The sequence below is a fragment of the Asparagus officinalis genome, chromosome 7 (assembly GCF_001876935.1).
Source record: "Asparagus officinalis chromosome 7, Aspof.V1, whole genome shotgun sequence".
NCBI classification, from domain to species: Eukaryota; Viridiplantae; Streptophyta; class Magnoliopsida; order Asparagales; family Asparagaceae; genus Asparagus; species Asparagus officinalis.
The window spans coordinates 4,462,794-4,486,118 of NC_033800.1; the positions used below are offsets into that span (position 1 = coordinate 4,462,794).

Below are 23,325 nucleotides of genomic sequence, written 5' to 3' on the forward strand. Positions count from 1 at the left end.
GAATTCTTTCCAATTAGATGGTAATTAGAGTAGAGGTTCGACTCCTCTCCAATTAGGGGGATACAGATCTTAATCTCAATATTTATCCTATATTTGGATTTTAATGAATGAAATTACGGCATGTAGAATTTCTGCTATTGTTTTGAAAGCCAATTTTCTATTGAAATCCCTTATTGTGAAAACCAATATGACAATAGTGCACAAGAAAAAAGAATAGTTAAAACAAAAGTTCTAATTTATACAACTTGTGTCTAAGATCTTGCCTTAAAATACATAATTGTTAATTTCTACAAATGAGGCCTATGGTCGGCCCTTGAAATTAGAACGAAAGTTAATGACTCGAATAATTAGACCCTCTCTAATTACCACCAAATTAGAGAGAAACTGAATCCGAAGTGAGGACAACGTCCATTTTATAGTGAGTTTTTACTTTTGTTTTAATAGAAATTCATTGTAAATTATTTATTAGTTTTAAATTAGTTCTCATTTTTGTTTCCTGAGATGGTTTTATATGATCGAGTAACTGAGATTTTTCTAAACTTTTCCACCATCCCCTAAATTAACTATTGCTTGGAATTCTTTATATGAGTTTTGATATAGGTTATGGTGTAGTTTTTAAAGTTTATGGAGGGCGAAGGGGGAAGCTTATAAATGTTATTAGGGCTTATATTCAATTTATAAATTTGTGGGGATGCAACTACAACTCAACTCAAGAATCTAAATTCACCTCTGGTTTCACATATTTTGCACATATAGACCCTCAGCTGTATCTAGATTCACTTAAATACCCTAAAGTTTCTATAAATTGTACTTTTAGTACTGATTCCAGAGCCATCGGTGCTTAGGAGTAATAGTGCTCGAGTGGTGCATAGTTACAAGAAGTTACATGCTGAAGGAACTGAAGTCTAAAGAGGATATTGGTGTATCTCATTGGGCTACGTATTTTGCTTGATTTGTCAGTGATTGTGTAGAGGCTTAACACTACTTGATTCGTTGGTGGTGTGAAGTAATTTGGGGCTCTCATCAAGTGTGATTGTGTAGAGGCTTAACACTACTTGATTCGTTGGTGGTGTGAAGTAATTTGGGGCTCTCATCAAGTACCCTCAGTCATGCAAACATGATAATTTGATTCGTTGGTGGTGTGAAGTAATTTGGGGCTCTCATCAAGTACCCTCAGTCATGCAAACATGATAATTTTTTCTCAAAAACTCTCATGTAATGCTAATTTTAAAACACTTTAACTCTTACTATTTGTTAAATTTACTATTAAACCTATCAAAATGTTTAAATTCGATTAACCCTTTTAATATTTGTGGTTCATCAGTAGTTATTTTTATGAGTGAACATTGTAATATATATATTTATACATGATAAGGATAACAACTTTAATTATCCGTTGTGTTAGATAAGTCCTTATATAATTAAAAAATTTACAACAAGAAACAAATACAATTTCACGTGTGTTGCACGTGCACTATGCTAGTAAAAGTAAAAGAGGCTCAATGCAATATAGGCATCTTCATTGCAGAAGGAAAATCATAAATCCTGCAGAGACTAACCTATGCATGGAAACGAGGGACACAAGACGTCTTGCAACTCCTCGCCTCAGTTAAGCCTTTTTTCTTGATATATGAAAATTTTGCAAAAGAAAATTAAAGAAATGAGGTAAGATATAAGAAACTACTAGACAGATCAATTTTTAATGAGTTAAAATCCAATGCTTCTCAAGTCTCAGGTTACAGTCTGATTCTTTACACTAGCCGAAATGCTGTACTTATTGGTGATAAAAGAGTCCATAAAAGAAAGAAGTTTCTGCAGCGCACAGAGGATTGCCTTTCTCAAAGCATCTAAGATGGCCATATAGCCACCCGCATATGTCCATAGAATAAATTAGAAGAAATGAGAAAACCTCGCATTAGAGATTTATAGATACAGCAGAATCTTCCAAGTGCCGTAATATGTGCACGAAATCTTCCATTCAACTATATCAAAGAAAAGAAAGAGAACAAGTTAGATTTCAACAAAATATGAAGCATGTCATCTGTTAAATTCTCATGAGAAGAAGGAAAAAAAATCATTATGACCCATTAAACAAAACAATCAAACCGATACAACTTTTACTGGTTACAACTTGTCTGCCCGAACAATTAACTATTTCTCAGTAGCATTATATGGTTATTTTACACCAAAAATGTTGTCAATTTTATCTTATTAGCATGCATATAAATCCAAAAAATAAATTGAACAGAAAAACTGGCTTGATACGGGTAGCCGTCGTGCAAAACAATGCCCTAGAAGATTAAGGACCCGCCTATCACCCTGACGCAGTCGATCCCCTATCCCTAGCGGTAAAAACCCCCGGAAGCAGCCGGCCTCTGTACTCGGGCGATAGTATAAAGCTTCTTCTCAGATGAAGACGATTGCCCAAAAGAAAATAAATAACAATTTTTTATTTTTAAGAAGACAGAAAGAGAGAAACTTTTCTTTTCCGTAACTATTTAAGAAGACAGAAGAGAGAAACTTTTCTTTTCTGTAACTATCTTTTCCGAACTGAGTTAGAGGCAGTATTTATAGGGTTTTAGAAACCCTAAGCTGTTAAAACTCCTTGCTGAATCCAAGCCACGTTCGCTAAATTCGCGCACGATCTAGCCGTTGCTAATTGCCGAGTCAAAAAGTAAAAGGGTAAAATAAAATTGAAAAACGGCGTGGCGAGCACGCGTGTTATCCAAAGCCCAAACAAATTGAATGCTCAAAACACCCCCTCTTGAGGACCCTCAAGGGATAAAGAGAAGAGTGTTGTGCGCAGCGGAACTCGAATCACACGAACAAGAACGAGAAAGATCACAACCAAACACAAGCACAAATTACAAACACAGCAAGACAACGAATTTTACGTGGTTTGGCAAGTTGCCCACGTCCATGAGGCAATGAGGAGAGAGTTTTTACTATTAGAGATGAATAGAATACAAAATAGGATTACAAAATCACTCAAAACCCTAAAACAAAGCTCTCTAAATCTCTTACAAATCTTCCCCAATTGGATACAACAATCCTCTCTCAAAGACTGCTCAAAACGTCATTGCTTAACCCTAATTAATCATGTTTAGAGTTTTATACAAACAGCAAACGAAACGGGTTGAAAACCCAAAACACAGCTCAAACCCGAGTCGCGATCGACCACACTTGACTCCGCGGTCGACCGGAGAGAATGACAAAAACTCGTAAAATCGATTACAGGGTACGCGATCGACCTCACTTGACGCCGTGGTCGACCGGACAGAAATCTAAAAATACACCCTCTAGTGTGCACGTTTGCGGTCAATCGCAACTGATCTCGCGATCGACCGACAAGCTTCTAAACAGTTTCCTGTGTAATTTCCTAAACTTTTTCACCGTTTCTTCAATTCTATAAATCTCCACCTCGGTAAAGTTTCTCTCAAAACTAAGCTGACACCAAAACATCCAAATGTCTCACTTGTTGCGTCCAGTACGAAGTGAAATCAACCTACGACAACGGACTCAATCCACAATAAGTCGGGAACCCAAACGAGAACTCAAACAATCTCCCCCATCAATATCAACTAATCCAACCAGTTGCATCGAAAAGACTGCCTACGTATCCTCTTGTCAAATGAATCAAACCGAACGTAGTTCACCCAAATGACCTCCAAAGGCCCTCAACATTGAAAAATATTCAATAGCTTCAAACAATGACTAAATTTCACACCTGAAACAACTTTGGTCAACATATCCGCAGGGTTGTCCTTCATGTGGATCTTCTCCAATATGACGTTTTCATCATCCAAAACATCACGAACAAAATAAAATCTAACATCAACATGCTTCGTGCGTGCATGATAAACCTGGTTCTTCGTCAAATAGATAGCCGATATGTTATCACAATATACTCGAAGGGTCTCCTGTGCAATCCCCAAGTCCTCCAACAATCCATGCAATGACAAAGCCTTCTTTACAGCTTCAGTCACCGTCATATACTCCGTCTCTGTAGTAGAGAGAGCCAATGTAGACTGAAGTGTACATCTCTAACATACCGATGCTCATGCTAATGTAAACACATATCCTGAAGTAGATTGACGCTTGTCAAGATCCCCCGCATAATCTGAATTCACATAGCCAATACAATCCTGCTCATTCTTCTCATTCTTCTGAAAAATCAAACCAACATCCACGGTGCTTTTAACATACCGTAGAATCCACTTCACAGCCTCATAATAATCCTTCCCGGGATCGTGCATGTACCTCGATACCATGCTCACGACCTGTGACAAATCCGACCTCATACACACCATCACATACATCAAGCTACCCACCGCACTGGCATATGAAACTTTCGGCATGTAATCTCCATCCTCAACTGAAACATGTGACATATTAGCTGAAAGCTTGAAGTGGGGAGCCAATGGAGTGCTAATAGCTTTCGTATTTTCATCAAAGCTGAATTTCTTCAACATCTTCTGCAAGTAGCTCTTCTATGTAAGCTTCAATCTCCCATTCACCCTGTCTCTCTCGATCTCCATACCCAATATCTTCTTAGCTTCTCCAAGATCCTTCATCTCAAACTCGGATGACAGCTCCTCTTTTAATTTTCAAATAACCGAAGAATTCCTGAAACCAATAAGCATATCATCAACAGATAATAATAAATATATGTACTCACCATCATGTAGCTTGTTGTAATGACCATAATTTTTTGATACTAATTTAAATAATTTTTCTTCTAATATTTAAATATTAAATTTTATTTTTAAAAGAGTATTTATATTTTAAACCAATTTTCTAGAATTTTCAATTGATTTAAAAATCCAATTTTATATTTATTTGGCTAATTATAAATTTAATTATTTTTATTGATTTTTGTTAATCATTTTAATAATTTTTGTTATTTATTTTCGTTAAAAAAATAAATGAAAAAAAGGAGACAAATACCTATCTCCTAACCCTCTCCACCTCACTCCCCACACCGCGTATACACTCACTAATCCCACTTCCACACACAGCCAAAACCAACCCCAAGCCGCCCACGAGCTTCCACCAACCCCTCTTGCCTCTCTCTCTCCTGTCTCCCTCACTCTCTCTCCCTCTCTCCAATCATCTCTCTCTCTTTATCTCTAAGTCTAAGCCACTCTTTCTCTCTCACGCTCACACTCTCTCTTCTATTTTTCTCTCCCCCTCGTTCTCAGATCCGCCCAAGCCTTCGCCCATTTCTTTTGACATACGCACACAGCCTCAAGCCGCCCACAATTACAACGCGTGCTCTCCCACCAACCCCTGCCTCTCTCCCTCTCTCCTTTAATCACTCATCAACTCTCTTCTTCCCCTGTGCCTTCAGCCTCCCAAGCTCGCCCAACCAGCAAACAACATCTCACCTCACTTCAGCCTCCATCCTCTCTCTTCATCTCCACTTCAACCCTCAGCCACCACCAGCTCCTCCCTTACCTCACCACCATCTAGGCTCCGACCATCGCCGGCCAACTCCACCAACTACCGTCTCCTCATCCTCCTCTCTGTCCTCCGACCAACACCACAGCCGCCATCAGCTCCTCCGCCGCGCCTCCTCCGAGCTTCTCTCCACCTCCAGCGTCTCCCTATCTCCTCCACACGACTCCTCCGTGTCACGTCGCCCTTCTCCTCTCTCCTCCCTCACCGTCTTCCGCTCCTTCTCCCCTACAGTGTCCCTCGAGCCCCGCTCAGCCACCAACTCCGCCTCTCCTCTTACACCCGACGCCACCACCATCACCTCCACTTCCTCTCTCCCCTCCTTGACCGAGCAACCCCACCGGATCCCCGCACAACCCCGTCGGAGCCCACCGAGATACCCGACGACCCCGACAACCTCCTCCCACCTCTGGCAAGCCCAGACAGTGGCGAAAGGCTCCGAACAGCGAAGAACAAACCCGAACGACGAGCAATTGCACTGCAGAAAACTGCAGATTGTACTGACTTCACACACGCTTTCCGACCCCCTCCGATCTCCGTTTCCGTCATCGTCTTCGCCGGTGTGTAACCCTTTATATTGTCTATCACACGGTATCGCCTTCTCGCTTAGGCTTATTGTCTACCTCTCGTTATATCACTTTGAATATAGCTCAACACGCCCTCTCGCTTGGGCTCATTGTCTACCTCTCGTTATATCACTTTGAATATCGCTCATCGTCACTAACACCTCTCTTTTGTATTCTAACCGATTGACTTTCCGACGAGCCCGCAGAACCCGTTGTAACACGTGCATCCACCCCGACGACCCCCGCTGCCCTCTACGACACCCTCAACGTCCCCGAGGCAAGATCTCACTTCTTGCAATTATCTATAATTTATCTTTCTTGAAAATAGGTACGGTTCAAAAAATATATAAAATAAATAAATAATAAATAAAATAGAAAAAGTTACGTTCACGCAGAAAAAAATAAAAAAATTAAAAGACTTGTTAGAATAATTATAATGAGAAATAATTTAAAAGAATTATTTTTAATAAATTTATGATCGTGTAATTGATGGTTGTAGAACGCGACATTTCATGTGAAAAACATCCGCTGATTCCAGATTCCTCTTGCACTGTTGTTATGCTAGATGTTACCTAATTACTGATATTTTTTACAATAAGTTTAGAAATCCGAATAGTGAGATATTCATGAAATGAGTCTGCGTGCATAAATATATTAAAGTGGTGGTTTATGGAAATTAAGTTAATTCCTATGCTCTTAATATGATTCATGATTCTTAAATTTGATTATGTGATATATCATGATATTGTTGCATAGAATTAGTTGTATTTATTATTCCTTGTTGTGATTGAGATTTGAGAACTATTAGGAGTTCATGACTTTAGTGACCTTGCGTATCATGTACAATACTTAGAGACATGTGGTGTGTTGACTTAGAAAAATAAGAAGAGTTAGGATGAGAAAGTCATATTTCATGTGATCGGATATGGTTGTTGATGTATCTTCCAAACTCGCACCGATGAATTCGTGTAATCACTGGGATTGGTTTGTTGGGTCAAAGTGAATTCGTGTAGTCACTTTGGTCAGTGGGAATTTATTTCGTCACCCGAGTTTTGCTTGAGTTCAGACCGGACCAAAATCGGATTGCGTGTAGTCCTCTGATCGATTCGTGTTGCGGTATTGAATGCACGTAGAAGATTTGTGAACAATCAGTTATCCGAGAATATGAACGTTGACTCTATGTGAGATATGGACCAGTGATTTGTTATAGGATGGTTAGTTGCATGACTTGTTATTTGGATGATTTTGGATTCTTGTGAGATACAGATCAATTATATTTCTTTTCATACATAGATCGAGATTAATATTTAATTATCTACAATTTGAGACATATGGTATACACATGAGGGTTTTCTTATTTGGATTATTTCGCTTGACGTACTACGTCTCGTATTATAGATTTTTTTAAGTATTAATTTCATCTCGGATGATCTATGGATTCTTCTGATTGTTATACTCTAGTGGTGGATTGCATCTAGCTTGTTAGTATTGCAACGGCATGTTTCTATTTATTATTATTGTTATTGCATTGGTCGTTCGATCGTTTATATTCTTCCTTGTGGGATCTTGTCGTGTGTCATGCACGCTGACGTACTCCTATTCTCTCGGGTTATACGTCAGAGTTAGAAGACGGACAGCTTCAGTTCGGAGTCATACAGTAGCCAGAGGATCCTCCGCAGGAAGGCCTTGAAGACGGAGCAGAAGAACAAGTCAAAGTTTAGTTACCTCTTTTAGTTAGTTTATGACCGTAGTTTACTTTTGCGGTACTTTATATTTCTGTTTGGTTGATGTATTATTATGACTCTCTAGTATTCAGTTAGATGGATTTGTATCAGGGCATGTTTAACCTGAATATTATGTCTGAGATGATATTTTAGTTGTGATATGTATCATTTCAGGGCATGTTTAACCCAAATATTATGTCTGGGATGATATTTTAATTATGATATGTATCATTTAGTTCTGAGTTATTTATTATAATCTCACTACTGTGATCGGGGACCTATACATTTGCTTTATATTGCTTGATACTAAGCGTATTAGATTGAGTAGAAGGTCTAGTACTTTTCTCCTCAGTCTAATACATCGCGGGCTTGTTCACGTTTCGATTCATTGGTACTTTGCGAAGCGGGGCGTGACACTTGTGCATGTAAACACATGGGTCATATGGGCTCCTCGTGTACCACTGGCCAATCATGAAGCTGCCGAATCTCTTATATTACTGTCGCGACGATTGCTTCAAACCATAAAAAGACTTCTTCAGCTTGCACATTAAATCTTCCTTTTCTGCAGCTTTGAATCCTAATAATTGTGTTATGTAGATCTCCTCATCTAAATCTCTGTGTAGAAAGATCGTCTTAACATCCATCTGGGTCAAATCCAAATCCAGTTGTGTCACCAATGCCAATAAAATACGAATGACGAATGCTTCACAACGGGTGAAAATACATCGTTGTAATCAACGCACTCAAGCTGTGTATATCCCTTGGCAACCAATCTGGCTTTGTACTGTATGTCCCTAATAGAAGATCCATCTTTCTTCGCATAAACACACTTACAACCAATAGCTTTTTTCCCTTAGGTAGCTTTGCAAGTTCCTAAATGTCGTTCTTCTGAAGAGAGTGCATCTCCTCCTCCATAGCTTCCCTCCACCTGAACGAATCAGAGCTAGACTCTGCCTCCCTGAATGTAGAAGGAACCATGTCATCAACGACCTCTATTGTAATGCATATGTGACCGTGACATCATTATATCTAGCTGGCAGACGAATCACCATTCTAAGTCTATTTGCTACAATGGACTCCTGAACATGACCCTGCTCCTGAGTCTCATCATCCATTGTATCCTCTAAATGTCCGGCTATCATTTCATCTCCTCTCAGTGTCATCTCTGTAGTAGCCTCAATGGATACAATGTTATCTGGAGTGGGTAGAGTCACATCATCCTCCACCTGCTGCGATATCTCTCTAATCTGGTCTTCCTCCACCTGCTGACAAACTTGAGACCTCATCATGTACGCATCATCAAATGTGACATCTCTGCTAATGACTATTTTCTTATCCTGTTGATCCCATAACTTGAAGCATTTAACACCTTCTCTAAATCTCACAAAGACTGTTTTTCTCGCATTCAGATTCAATTTATCATCACTGACATGATAATAAACAAGACACCCAAATATCCGAAACAACTCATAGTCACTAGCCACCGAACCAGACCAACGCTCCATAGAAGTCTTCCCCTGTATCGTAACGCACGACAACCTATTAACGAGATGGCTCGCATAAACTAACGCATCGACCCAAAAGGATCTAGACAATCCACTTTGTGTCATCATACATCACACTTTCTCCAGTAAGGTACGATTCAATCTCTCAGCCAATCCGTTCTGTTGCAGTGTCTCTCGAACTGTGAAGTATCGTCTAATGCCGTGATCCCGACAAAACTATAGAAATGGTTCACTTTTGTACTCTCCAGCATTGTCTGAACGAAGAGTCTTCACATTTTTACCTGTCTGCAACTCCACTTTCTTCTTCCACTCCACAAAAATATCTAGGACCACATGTTTATGCTTCATAGGGTATATACCTAATTCTTTTTGGAATATTCATTAATAAAAGTGACAAAATAATTAGCCCCACCAAGTGATGTGTGCTTGGAAGGGCCCCAAACATCTGTGTAAATATAATCCAATATACCTTGGGTGTTGTGGATAGCGGTGCCAAACTTTACTCTAGTCTTCTTTCCAAGTACATAATGCTCACACAGCTCCATCTTGCAGTTCTTAGCACCTTTCAATATCCTCTGTTTTGCTAATGACTGCAGGAACTTATCACATGTGTGTCCAAGTCTCATGTGCCATAAGGTGGTAGTATCCTCTGTAGTGATAGAAGCTGTCAGACCTCATGTAATTGTCTTGTCCTTCAAGTAATATAGGTTATTTTTCCTGACACCTCGCATCACCACTATAGAACCCTTTGTGACCTTCACAGTAGCATCCTCTAAGGTCACCCTATAACCAGCTACCTCCAAAGTACCAAGAGAAATGATGTTCTTCATTAACTACGGTACGAACCTCACTTCTTTCAACTCCCTCACCACTTCGTCATGCATCCTGATCCGGACTGAACCAATACAACCAATAAGGTATACGTGATCATTATCCATAAGCACGACATCCCCTCTTTCCAGCTCCTCAAAACTGAAGAACCAATCCCTCCTCGGGCAAATATGATATATGACTCCCGAATTCAACATCCACTCTGTAGAGTCGGCATAGCAAACCGACGGTAGTGCAGGACACGAATAGCCTAAAGAATTTGAATCTGAATGTTCATCAACAGTTTTTGTAACATTCACTTCTGAAGCTTGTACAGTTTTTCCCTTATTCTTCCCGGCTTTGTCATTTAACTTTGGGCAGTCAATCTTCCGATGTCCATCTTCTTTACAAAAACGATATTAATTTCTACCAACACTCTTATAGTCACCTCTATTCTTCGATTTTGAGTGGTTGACTTGGTGACGGTTTGGACTACAGCCTCGAACTGCTAATGCATCTCCCGATGCCTTCTCGGAGGGTTCACCGTCACTCTTCCTTAACTCATAATTTACCAATGCTGAGATCACCTCCTTATAGCTAACAGTAGTTCTTCCATTTATCATAGTAAAAACAAACGTATCATAATCATCCTCCGGTAACGAACACAATAGTAACATCGTCTTATCTTCATCCTCAACCATGATATCCATATTTGTCATATCTGAAAGCAATTTTGTGAAGTTGTTAACATGCTCCCTAATGGAAACTCCTCTCTTCATCTTGAACTGATAAAACCTCTTCTTCAAATAAAGCCGATTCTCAATGCTCTTAGTAAGATACTTCTCATTGAGCGTTTTCCACAATCTCTTCGCCAACGTCTTGTTCATCACGTCATAAATAAGATTCAGCGTCAAGCATGACCGAATAATTCCACAAGCCCTACTGTTCATTTTCTTCCAAACATTGTCCTCCATATCAACGAGTTTCTCTTATAACTCAAGAGTCTTCTCTAAATTCTATGCATCCAACGCATCCATCACTTGTCACCTTCACAAACCGAAATTGATCTTACCGTCGAACTTCGGAATATCAATCTTCGTATTATTGATGTTCAGACTCTATATCGCCTTCGTAAGAGACGAACCTGATGTGCTTGTTTCTCCCATATTGTTGATCTAACTCTCCAAATAGGAATCCTTCAGCGAATCATTCGAACAAGCCTCAAGCCAAACCCGAAGCTCTGATACCACTTGTTGTGCGCAACGGAACTCGAATCACACGAACAAGAACGAGAAAAATCACAACCAAACACAAGCACAAATCACAAACACAGCAAGACAACGAATTTTACGTGGTTCGGCAAGTTGCCTATGTCCACGGGGCAAGGAGAGGGAAGTTCTTACTATTAGAGATGAAGAGAATACAAAATAGGGTTACAAAATCACTCAAAACCCCAAAATAAAGCTCTCTAAATCTCTAACAATTCTCCACAATTGGATGCAACAATCCTCTCAAAGACTGCTCAAAACGTCCTTGCTTAATCCTAATTAATCATGTTTAGAGTTTTATACAAACAACAAACGAATGGGTTGAAAACCCAAAACTCAGCTCAGACCCGAGTCGTGGTCGACCGCACTCCGCGATCGACCGGACAGAATGACAGAAACTCGTAAAATCGATTACAGGGTCCGCGATCGACCGCCCTTGACGCCGCAGTCGACCGGACAGAAATCCGAAAATACACCCTGTAGTGTGCATGTTTGCGATCGACCGCAGCTGATCTCGCGGTAGACCGACAAGCTTCCAAATAATTTCCTGTGTAATTTCCTGAACTTTTTCGCTGTTTCTTCAATTCTACAAAGAGAACCAATTTAAACAACTATCCATACACTAAATTAGGCGATATGGGACTATTGTTTGAAGGCAAACTGCCTTTTTTCCCTCTACTGTGCACAACACAGCCAACAAAAAAGACATACATTTACCTTGCTATATTCGTAATGCATCCACAAACTTATCCAATTTCAGCAGATTACGCAAATGGGTCATATCGATTTAGAATGATTATCACTTTCAGATTAATAGCATATATAAGATTCTTCTAATTCGATGCATATACATTTGAGCGGGTTACTACATGCAAATATTTTGGATATACTCAGAACAAGAATTCAGATGTTCTAATGAACTTTATTGAGCAGCACATGGTATCTAAGAAATAATTTACAGTTTTTCTTTATAATAACTAAGTAATTTACTGTCATAAAGTGCCTTTACCAGTTCCATGGTATAAAATAGAGTCACTACCTCATGTTTTCACAGCTAGTCTACTTATAAAAACAAAAGGTTTGGAAGCATGCAAGGACAGCAGATTTATTGCATTTGATGAAGGGGGTACTTGTCGCAGTTGGGAAACAAAATGAAATATTTCCTCCTCCATTGTTAATTATGCTCTCTTAAAATTATTATGAAAATTTGGCATTTATTAACAAAACTGAATTCAAGATGCTCTGAGATATTTACCAGTCACCCTCGCTTCCTTTTCAGTGTTTTCAATTGCTTCAGGATATATTGAATAACCTCCTTCAATGATGCTTTCCTCCCCTCCTTGAAGTTCCACAGTTCTGGAATCACATATCTGCCGCTGGGATTGTAAGTATTGATCTCTGTCAAGGCAGTGGTTACTGCATTGTAGACCTCGTCCCCCAACTCCTTTTTCAAAGCAACCAGTTTCTCATCATCCTCTTTTAATACTTCCTGTAAAAGTATATTCACTTTTTACATCGATCAGAAATATGACAATTTGGCACAATTTGGTAAAAAAGCAAGCTTGGTCAGTATCTATTCCCCTGTATATGAAACTCTTTCTCCATCACCAAAAATAAATAAAAACCAAACTGCACACCCACCAAACATCGGAACCCCAAAAAGAAAAAGAAAAGAAAAATAACCTCTTTCAAGAATCAAATTTGATTATGAAAACACATAATCACCACAATTTTAGTGGCACCAGAAATGCAAGCCCATGTTGAACCCATGAGTTCAATTAGCTAAATCAGTTATAGCTTGCATAAAAGCACTAGAGTACTGAATTACTAATATTAACAACAAAGGTTTTGAAGTAGGAGAACCTAATTTGACATGATTAACTGCATAGAATAAACAACTGGCAATTAGTAAAAATTTCTATTTAAGGCAACATCTTATTGTTAAAATAGTAATAAAAAAGAAAAAATATGTAAGCTGTGGGTATTCTCGATCGATTATTGCTATAAATGCTTCCGAGAAATCATTAACTGTACAATGCAAGATCTAGATATTTACGTGGACCGTACATGCCAAAAAGAACATGATGACCAGGTTTTGATGTTCATGAATGCTACAATAGTAGTTTAATAACATATAGTTGTACACGATGAGCTTGACTGCACTAGTTCACATCTTGAGATAATATATCTCACCTGAATCTTGTCACCATCAGTAATTACTTTGAATGGGTGCCAATCTGGTTTCTTCAAATGCTCTTGCCACTCTGAACAATACACTGCAGCTTTGATATCTGCGTCAACTTTTGCAAATTTGCGTCTACATGCGATTTGGAAAGCTTTCTCATCAAGTTCGCCCATCCTCTTTATTCCAATCAAAGTACGATTGCTCAACATGTCAGTTAAAACCTATTTTTTTTTAAAAATGTCAGCAGATCCTTATTTAGAGGAAACAAGAAACTAACAAATAAATGAACAATCCCATACTGTCATGAGTTCTTTACGAGCATCTTGAAGTTCATCATTGCTCATCCGCTCTTTGACAACTAGAGTTTGATTAAGAGCTTCCAGGCCTTCCATTTCTTCAATTTTATCTTGCAGTTCCTCGCTCATTTCTTCCATTTTTTTCTTGACGCCAGTGTCGTCTTCCCCTCCCATATATTTCATTACATTTAATTTTCCTTTCAACTGTTGTATTTCCAGTTCTAGTTTTTGTTTTGCATCCAACTGCTTTTCCAGGTGCAATATTTTGTTCAGTGCAGCCTCTTTTTCTTTCTGTGCATTTTTAAATTTCAGTCAGATGACGGTTTTTGCCAATTTTAGAATGACTAGACTATTTCATAAAGTTCTACATAGAAAATCAGGTCGAAATAATGAACCTTCTGTTCTTCAACGAGCTTCAAGACATTTTCGTCAGCTTTTTGCTGTTCCAGGGATGCCATTGCAAGTGAGCTATTTCTCATTGCATTCTGCAGGTGAAAAAGCACATTTGAATAGAAGATATACAAAGCCAAGGTTTTTCTACTGTCAGTATATATACCTGCAGGGTGGTTTGCTCGACATCATAGAGTAAAAGCAGATAAATAATCTTCAATTATGTGTAGAATTAGGCTTTCACTATATTATATGATATATAATAAATGATGTACCTTCCTTCTTTATACTAGCATTGAATAGTAAGAGATTGAATCAATGACAGCTAGTTTTTCACTCAAAACTTAGATGATGGAAAAAATAATATACAATTGGCTTGAACAGTTGATGCGACATCAAGTTAATATGCATATGTCTTCTACAAATTTCCAAATGAAAGCTGAGAAACATAAAAAATTATATATCAATAGATCCTCTTCTGAGTTTAATCTTGAGACACACAGCCATTACGAAGTTTTTTCTAATAAAAAATATCAAGCAGTACAATAATTTTTTTTTTAACTATCACAGCAGGAGCAAGCAGCTCATAGATATTGCTACTAGTTCTAGTACTGTCCACAAGCTACGACAACAATTTGATGCTAAGAATTTCATATGCGAGGCTAAGGTGAGTCTTATTATGGAACTGCGTATTTCACAAGTCAATACTGCCCTGTTATATGTATAGCATAACTTAAATGTGAAATTTTCTTACCTGCTAAAACATCATATTTTCATTTTGAGGGTAACTTAAAGATTTGTGATTATACAGACATAAGCAGCTCCATACACATCTTTTTAACTTGAAAAGGGTTTCGAATGCACAGAAGCAAAACACAGAAACTTGCATCCCCATCAAATATAGAAATTTGTCAGTAAATTTCACATTTAAGTTACGCTATAGATGTTACATATAACAGGGCAGTATTGACTTGTGAAATACACAGTTCCATAACAAGACTCACCTTAGCCTCGCATACAAAATTCTTAGCATCCACTTAAAACAATAAGAATAAGGTGATTAAACCAGTTAATACCATCATGCACCCACTATCAGGAAAAAGACGAGTTTAAAATCAATTTGTCTGAGCTGACTATCTTTTTTCCATCTGAAGCCAATACTATACTATAAAATAATAGTGTAATTTGGAAGTCGCGCAAATTAATCATGTATGCAGTAGTGTTAATGGTAGTTCTCTAATTTCAGTTAGAGATACAATAGGTACAGTGAACTGAAGATGATTGTTACCTTCTGTTTCTCAACAGCCAGTTTGCTCTTCTCCATGTCACTCTGAGCAACCAGCTTGTCAAGTTGCTTACATCTATCATCGAGTTCCTTTCGTTTGGAATCCAACTGTGACCGTAAACGTTCATTCTCCTCAAATATCCGTCGGGAATGATCCCGAGCTAGGCATTGCATCTTCTGTATTTCTAAGACCACAAATAATTGCAAATCTTACGAACAGTTATAGATATCATTCTGTGAAAAGGAAAAAAAACTAGATAGGGGTCCACTAGAACTAAAAATGACTGCATGAAGGATGACTATATGACTAGACGTCAAGACATGAAAAGAACAGTTTTCTTGACTGCCAGTGAGTTGTGATGTTTAAAATGCATTAGAAATGTTTGAGGTTGCAATTGCATAATGAAATTTCACTAGGTCCTGCAAAATCTGCCCCTTGTATAAATAAACGCAACTGAGAAAATACAGGGTATATTGTCAAATAGATTAACTGGGTAGCAGTTCTGTACATTCACTATTCTTGAAGAAAGGAAACAATGCACGTACCTATATTATAAGCTTGAAGTAGCGCCTCCTTCTCTTCCATTGCTTTATCAAGGGACAAATTTGTCTGATTATACTTGCATTCCAAGTCTTGTAAATGTTTATTCTTGATCTCAATCTCATTAGCCAAATTTGCTACAAGTTTGTCTGTTTTCCGGGATTCTTCATTTGTAAGATCAGTTATAGTTTTCAAATCTCCATTTTTTTGCAAGAACTCCCCTACTGGACCCCCAGAATTGTAATCATGAGCTCGTGCAACCCATCCATATATCTCAGGCGAATGGTGCTTCTTCTCATACCAATCATTTTTACCCAAATGCTTGGTTTCGAAATTGTTTTCAAATGCCATTGCATCTTTAAAGCCACTCCAGTCCTTGCTGAAACTGACAATTGCATTACCAGTGTGACCTCTATAGTTCCATAGAGGAGTAACTTTTAAGGGATGAAATCTAGACAACTGTTCTTTCAGCTTAGTTCCGCTTCCGCCAACATATCTACCATCCTTCCACTCAGTTGGAACATTGACTAGTATACCCATCCAAGGAAACATAAAAATATCTTCCCCTGCTGGCTCAGGAGGCTCAGGTGCTACAACCATCAACTGCAAAGATGAGCTTGTTTCATCAATATCATTCTTCATGTAATTTGCTAAAGCTCTATGTTTGGCCTTCACTTTTGCTCCGCGATTAGACGATGTACCGATTGCATTTGCATGCTGAAATAATTCCTTGTAACGGTAGTCCTGTTTCTTTTTCCCCGTACAAAAAGGACACTTGTAAGAGTTGTCTGATATTTGTACTTTAAGTTCACCGCTCTTAAGGCATTTGTATGATTTATCCTCATACTCATCTATCTCAGAATCACTTATCTCAGATGCTTCTCCTCCTGAGCTATCCATGGAAACTGAGTAAGCTGAGACAATAGTAGAACAAACAAAATAAATCCTGAGTAGAACCATTAGACGATATGCTAACAGAGTTAACAGTCATGAAGGCCAACATGCCAGATGATAACTTACAGCAGAACAGCAACCTGCAGACCCCGAGCAAGTGAAATGGAACGCCAAGAATGCTCAAGTTTATCGACACCTGAAAAATAAAATATAGGTAAGCTGATTTTCTTGAGAACCAATTGGGCTCAAGTTTGATCCTGAACCAACAAGAATGAAAATTAGCAATGAAGAATAGAACGTTCAGTTCATGACATTTAATAGTTGTTCAAATAGAGAGTCATCTACAGTAGTTACTGCTCAGTTCTCCGTGCTGGTTGTTAAATAAAATTCTATCAGAAAACAACAATTTTTAGAACAATTGTCCCAAGGAAATAACTGAAATGGGATAAAAAAGACTATCTTTTCTGATTCTATATAGATCAAAATAAGCGACAGAGTGGAGAATTTGGAGCGCATGCTTCTCAACATCATTGAACTACATAGTAAATCCACTCACATTGTCATGCAGTATTCAAACAGAACTCTGTCACCCGATGGAAAGGTAGCACAACTACCTTGGGGCAAAGAACCAATCGAACTAAGATAGTAGAATTGGAAAGCAAATACTTGGATATACAAAACTATGTACCTTAGTGATGCCATATTTTACTCCAAGATGGAAGGCAGCTGATTATCGAGTAATGATGAGTATCAAAGAAATCAGATCATATACACTTTACTGCACATAATTCACAATCCTATTATGTGGTTTCCATAACATAGATTTCCACAAGTAATACATGATGACAGGCATATATGGAATTCCAATAAATAATAGACATATCTAACACCATATATAATTGTTTATTTATCATCAACAGGTAGGTTGATTCAAGAAAGATTACTGTAGTAAATTTGACACAAGGCGCTGCCGTAGTTTAAGTTATACAGCTTCATTTTAAGTAATATAAATCAAGCCAAATAGATCCTAAGCAAGAATTATGACATCAGGACAAAGTGGTTTCTTCATGATATTCCTCCAAAAGGATATGCCTATGATCTAAATAAAATGTTTATTGGAACCTATGTCTAGCAATACACCATCCAAAATTGCAAATTAATAAACCATATGAAGAAAGGTGCAAAACTTCCATATGCTGTGGTTTATTCCTCATATTGTCGAATATTCATTCACCAAACCATGGTTAATAACCCCATCACCCCAAATAAAATGGCCCCTCCACGAGCAATAAGCCCTGCTGTGGGAGACTATCCTTTTATGCAATACAAAATACATAGAAAACAAACTGATTCCAAAATATATTCAGGTTTTTGAACTGCTTTAGATTCATTCACTCTTGGACTAGGATAGATTCAGTATAAAGCATATAGTTTTACAAAAAGCTTATGCAGATAAAAGATTAGATGGATATCTACCAGACTATCACTAAGAAAAACAGGGCATTGCACGTGTTAGTGCTAGTAGTTGAAAGCCATAGAATGGTAAAAGAAAAACAGTAAAAATAAATTAAAAGTTCAAGGCAATCTTTACAGCTGAGTATCACAAAACCATAGACTCATAAAATACACATGAAATGCAATCCTACAAAGGAGAGTATTGCAATGAGCACTTTCAAGTACATTCCTTAAAATGTAAACCTACTTTAAGAGTGATTAAAAATTATATAATTTAACTTTATTAATTTTGGTCATCAAAGCTTGCACACTTTTGTTTATACAAGCATTTATTTGCATATCTTGAAAGAAGGTTGCAATCATCCGATTCCAGAGTTAAAAGAAGCCATGATACACAAAATTCTACAACAAACTAGAAACAAACAAGCTGGTAAGATGAGACAATTGAAGTGGCTATTGTCAGGATAGAAATCCTAGGAACTAAAGGCTAATGACCAGTATTTGTGTGTGTTTGTGTGTCTGTGTGTTGTTGGGGGGTGGGAGTGCTGTTCTAGGTGTGTGTGTGGGTGGGGGAGGGCATCTGTATATACATCCCCACAGAACATCTTGCCAAAGTAACCATGATATGTCAAAATCATGAGTAAGACAACAATTAAATGGTTCCATTTTAACAATAAATTCAAGCTTTCAGATGATGTTCTTATAATAGCAGACGAAATTCAATTCTGATTTCCAGAGAAGCACAGCCAAATTTGGCTCACAAACTTCAACAATCCGCAATATTCAACAACATATGGCGGCAAACTAGTAGCAATTTGGACATAGACCTTGTTCGAATACTGAAAAATCCACAACCAACAATAATCGAAATAGTACACATCTTAAAAGTGAAGCTCAATTTATACTAGATCCAACCAAAATTTGTGACTTTTGTGATTTTTGTTCATAACCAAATTCATTATTTATTATCTGGCTGCTGTGAAGTGTTCCTCATTATGTGGCACAACCGGTTTAGGAAGCTTAAACAGTAATAAAAGGTTTCCTCCACCCATGCACAGGAAAACTGTAGGCAAGCAAACTAGTGATTACTGTTTACGTGTTGCCATAAGCAATAGCTACGTTACATAATTTTTTCTTTCCTCGCACTTGAAAAAAGCAAATAATCCAGTATAACAATAAGTCCATCGATCGTTTCATGCACCACATCCCCACATTATCTAGAAGCCTTAAGTTCATCAAACTTATTGTAGGATTGACAGTTGATGGCTCAGAATAGCTGTTTGGCAGGCTAGCGGTCGACCGCGGGATTCTGGCGGTCGACCGCGTTCGTGCATAGGGTTTACTGTGCGTCTGGACCGTTGGCGGTCGACCGCAGAAGTTTCTGGATTTTGAGGCTGTTCTGGGATTGAGGGCGGTCGACCGTGGCGGTCGACCGCGATGGATCGCGGTCGACCTGGGGGATTTCTTGGGCTTCTATTGTTGGAGCATTTGGGAGAGATCAAGAGTGATTGTTGAGGGTTTTTGTGAGATTTGTAACCCTAGTTTGTTCCTCTTGATTTTTAATAATGAAAACTCCCCATTTCTTGCCCCGTGGACGTAGGCATCTCGTCGAACCACGTAAAATCTGGTGTATCTTGTGTTTGTGCTATCTTTGGTGTGTTGTTTATCTTCTCTCGGCGATTGGTATTGGATCTCGGCACTGGGGTTTCCCCAACACTTACTTTTTCACTGCTCACTTTAAAAGGGAAATACCTGAATCTCACTACACGCACTTACTTCTAATCTGGACGTGTTCTTTTTCCTTCATGTAGAAAAATATGCATGTAAAAGATTAACATAAAACCGGTGATGCACACTTAATAACAAAAACGTTCATGAATCAAGAAGCATCCGCATCATATTTAGCATTGAACTACTTCAACAAACACCAAACCCTCAAGAACCGAATCTAAGCATCATCCATGAATATTAATTGGACTAGAAAATTTAGTCCACCAAAATAATCTCTAATCCAACAATTCAAAACAAGATAAACTGGAAAAGGCAAGAAATAGAGTTCAAACGCACCAGAAATGAGAATATGAGCTCGCAGCCTACAAAAACTCAAAGAATCCACTGATTTTACCAATATATTTCCAATTTCTTGCCGATCTCACTAATCTTAGATCGAACAAGTAGATATTGAATGAAAACAGAAGCTCGATCTCATGGATCACAATATAAGCTCGATTGCTAGAACTAGCCCTAATCCGAAACAAGAAAGCAGCATTCCGAACTATCGACTGAGATTTTTAGCAGAAAATAGAAGGAAAATATCTGAGATCTGATGCTATTTTGAGCGAAAATACAACGAATTAAAGAAAATTTTCGCAGAAATTTTACCCCAAAATGGAAAGAAAATATCAGACTCCGTACTCTCGCTCTCTCTCGTGAGAGAGTGAGTGAGGGAGAGTTAAAAATGCTCGGACTTACCGTTCCTCGCTTTAAGCGCAAATTTGTTATCATCACGCCCGTTAATAGGATGCAGCATTCACCCGCCAGTGGATATAGAGTGAACTTTTGTTTGGTAGAGGAGTGAATTTAACAAAAAGTTTTGGATGCTGATTTTCATCTGAATATTTTTTTTTGGATTTTTGGATTTGAGCGCCTATTATTACTTAAAACTTTACTGAAATTTCCTACGATTCCGAGCAATTATTTATACGATGATGATTTGGATATTTTGGAGATTTTGATGGAAATGGGGTGAAGGGCGGCACGTGAGCTGCACCTGTCACCCGGTACGGTTCCATGAAAAGTGACGGGTGAAGTGATGTACTAAAAATTCTTAAATCTTATTACTGTAAAAATACGACTGTAGCACCCTGTCGGCTACTTACCCGTTTCGGGCAATTTTTCATGGGTCACACCCCTCTTCCTCTACAATGCAGGGGTCCCATCTGAGATTTTTTTAAAAATCTCAGGTGGGACTCCCTGTACTGTAGAGAGGAGGTGTGACTAGAGGTGTGGTAGAGGGTGTGCCTATAGTGTTTTTCATTTTTCATGGGATTGTATATTAAAATTATTATTTTTAGCTCTTGTAGCAATAATTGCGAGATTAAAATAAGACGGTCAAACGGAGTGCTCTATGTCAATTTGACTCATTCACAGCACCTGGCCTTCTCTTCTACCGAGGTGACTCTTTTGGTAAATGGGTCCTCCACTCTGAAACACAAGCTTGTCATTGTGCAAATAAATCAATGAACATGATATAACCACCCGTATAAAGAACCCTGATTCTGTGTTTCGCTGTTGGTAGTTGGGAGATGGAGAACCTTTTAAGATTACAGGTTTTTAGTATAGAAATTATATTATCACAGATGTCGGAAGGTAAGAAACAGCAGAAGTAATAAGATGAATGAAAATGCAACGCAGGCTCTTGCACTCTTTATTTTCACCAGCTTGAAGTTTGGATCTCCAGAGAGAAGGATTCACAGCAAGGGAACATGCAGAACCTCAACCATGAGTGAAGTTTCTTCGTCGTAGAACCAGAGGAGAGCAAGTCTTTTGCGAAAAGTACTAAAAGAGGGTGGTACATAAATTAAACACAAAAATCAGAAGTTATGAGTGTTCTTAACCCACAGTTCTACAGTTTATCATGGCTCCTAAATCCCCAACACGGCAGTCGATACAGCATAAGCTTCGCTTAATCCTCCATGACTTGATCTCCCTGCCAGAATCAAGAGATATGATCGATCATTAGACAAAAGAAGAACCCCATCATCTATTTGTGACTAGCAAAGGCCAACTCAGGAAAAGGTAGTTCCATGTAATTTTCATGGAATTATGATTACAGGACATTACCATCAGCGCTTGTTCTTGAGACTCCTCCAGTGCTTTATGAGATATTGGACGACCTCCTTCACTGTTGCTTTCCTGTTCTCTTTAAAATTCCATAGCTCTGGTATCACATATCTTCCACTGGGATTGTACTGATTTATTTCAAGCAAAGCTGTCTTAACAGCATTATATACATCATCCCCCCACTCAATCCATATATGCTTTAAATTTATATCCGATTCATCTATCACTTCCTGCAGCATCAAGGTTCGGAAAGAAACTGGATCATTTGCATGAAACCGACAACAGAAGGTGTTCGAACACAAATGTTAGGAGAATGGAAAAAGGATTGCTACGTCTCTGTATTGTGTAAAACATAAGCATTTAAAGTCTGAATTAATTACAAATAGAGCCCTGTACTATTGCCTAATTGCGGATAGACCCTCTGAACTTCTTTCCAGCTCATTTACCCTCAGAGAAAGAGAACTTCTTTTCTTGTCAAAAATACACCCCAAAAATAGACATGAGGATAAAAGAGCCAAAAAGATTTCACATGGTACATTTTTTTGGGGTTTTTTTTTTGTTTTTTTGTTTTGTTTTTTGTTTTTTTTAGCTGTGGGTGGGGGGTTTGGGGGGTGGGGGGGGTGCAGGAGGCCCGCAATTAACATGCACAAAGAACTCAAATATCTAATCTAACTTGACCACTGACTAGTTCTGGGGAAAAGAATGCAAGCATTTCTCACGCTTAAGAACATAAGTAGCTTCTTCAATAACAAGCTGCATACATATGCAATCTATGGCTATTATAGAAAGTTCTGCTTTATATTAATATACCTCAGCTTTTCCGCCAGATTCCACAATCTTGAAAGGATGCCATGATGGATTCTTCAGTTTCTCTTGCCATTCAGAACACAATGTTAGAGCTTTGATATCGACATCTTCTTGAAACTTCTTCTTGCATGCATTTTGAAAAGGCTTCTCATCAAGTTCGCCCATTCTTTTAATTCCAATCACAGTACGGCCTTTCATCATCAGGCCATCCAAACCCTATATCAATAAAAGTTAAAAATGCATATGAAAACAGCATGTGAACTGAAGGTTTAATTGTGGATAAACCACCTATGGTATCA

General features: G+C 38.3%; 2 protein-coding genes across 4 annotated transcripts in view; both read right to left on the reverse strand.

Annotated features, from left to right (window-relative positions):
- LOC109849395 (factor of DNA methylation 5-like) lies at window positions 1,672–20,844 on the reverse strand. 3 transcript variants are annotated; one of them, XM_020419218.1, is made up of 9 exons: window positions 20,759–20,844; window positions 17,048–17,117; window positions 16,033–16,941; window positions 15,490–15,671; window positions 14,207–14,296; window positions 13,815–14,102; window positions 13,524–13,736; window positions 12,586–12,819; window positions 1,672–1,982 (listed from the first exon to the last, which is right to left on the reverse strand). In XM_020419218.1, the coding sequence occupies exons 3-8, from the start codon at window positions 16,925–16,927 to the stop codon at window positions 12,589–12,591; spliced, it is 1,899 nt and encodes a 632-aa protein (XP_020274807.1). In that variant the 5' UTR covers window positions 16,928–16,941; window positions 17,048–17,117; window positions 20,759–20,844; the 3' UTR covers window positions 1,672–1,982; window positions 12,586–12,588. The 3 variants fall into 3 exon arrangements, with proteins under 3 accessions (XP_020274807.1, XP_020274808.1, XP_020274806.1); XM_020419219.1 differs by lacking the exon at window positions 20,759–20,844 and adding an exon at window positions 20,444–20,750; XM_020419217.1 differs by lacking the exons at window positions 1,672–1,982; window positions 17,048–17,117; window positions 20,759–20,844 and adding an exon at window positions 2,036–2,375 and having other exon boundaries at window positions 16,033–16,927.
- Window positions 21,771–23,325, reverse strand: part of LOC109846595 (factor of DNA methylation 5-like) — a 9,074-nt gene continuing 7,519 nt past the window's right edge. Inside the window, exons 3-5 of the mRNA XM_020415843.1 lie at window positions 23,030–23,242; window positions 22,220–22,449; window positions 21,771–22,085 (exon numbers count right to left, since the gene is read on the reverse strand). Coding sequence (XP_020271432.1) covers window positions 22,222–22,449; window positions 23,030–23,242 — 441 coding nt within the window. The 3' untranslated portion in view covers window positions 21,771–22,085; window positions 22,220–22,221. The remainder of the gene's footprint in view (window positions 22,086–22,219; window positions 22,450–23,029; window positions 23,243–23,325) is intronic.

Excerpts from the sequence above, each read along its gene's own strand:
- LOC109849395 (XM_020419218.1), bottom strand. The coding sequence starts at position 16,927 with ATGGATAGCTCAGGAGGAGAAGCATCTGAGATAAGTGATTCTGAGATA. Across the intron at positions 15,672-16,032 it reads ACTTCAAGCTTATAATATAG|AAATACAGAAGATGCAATGC; the intron begins GTACGTGCATTG and ends TTGTGGTCTTAG. Across the intron at positions 14,103-14,206 it reads AGCTCGTTGAAGAACAGAAG|AAAGAAAAAGAGGCTGCACT; the intron begins GTTCATTATTTC and ends AAAAATGCACAG.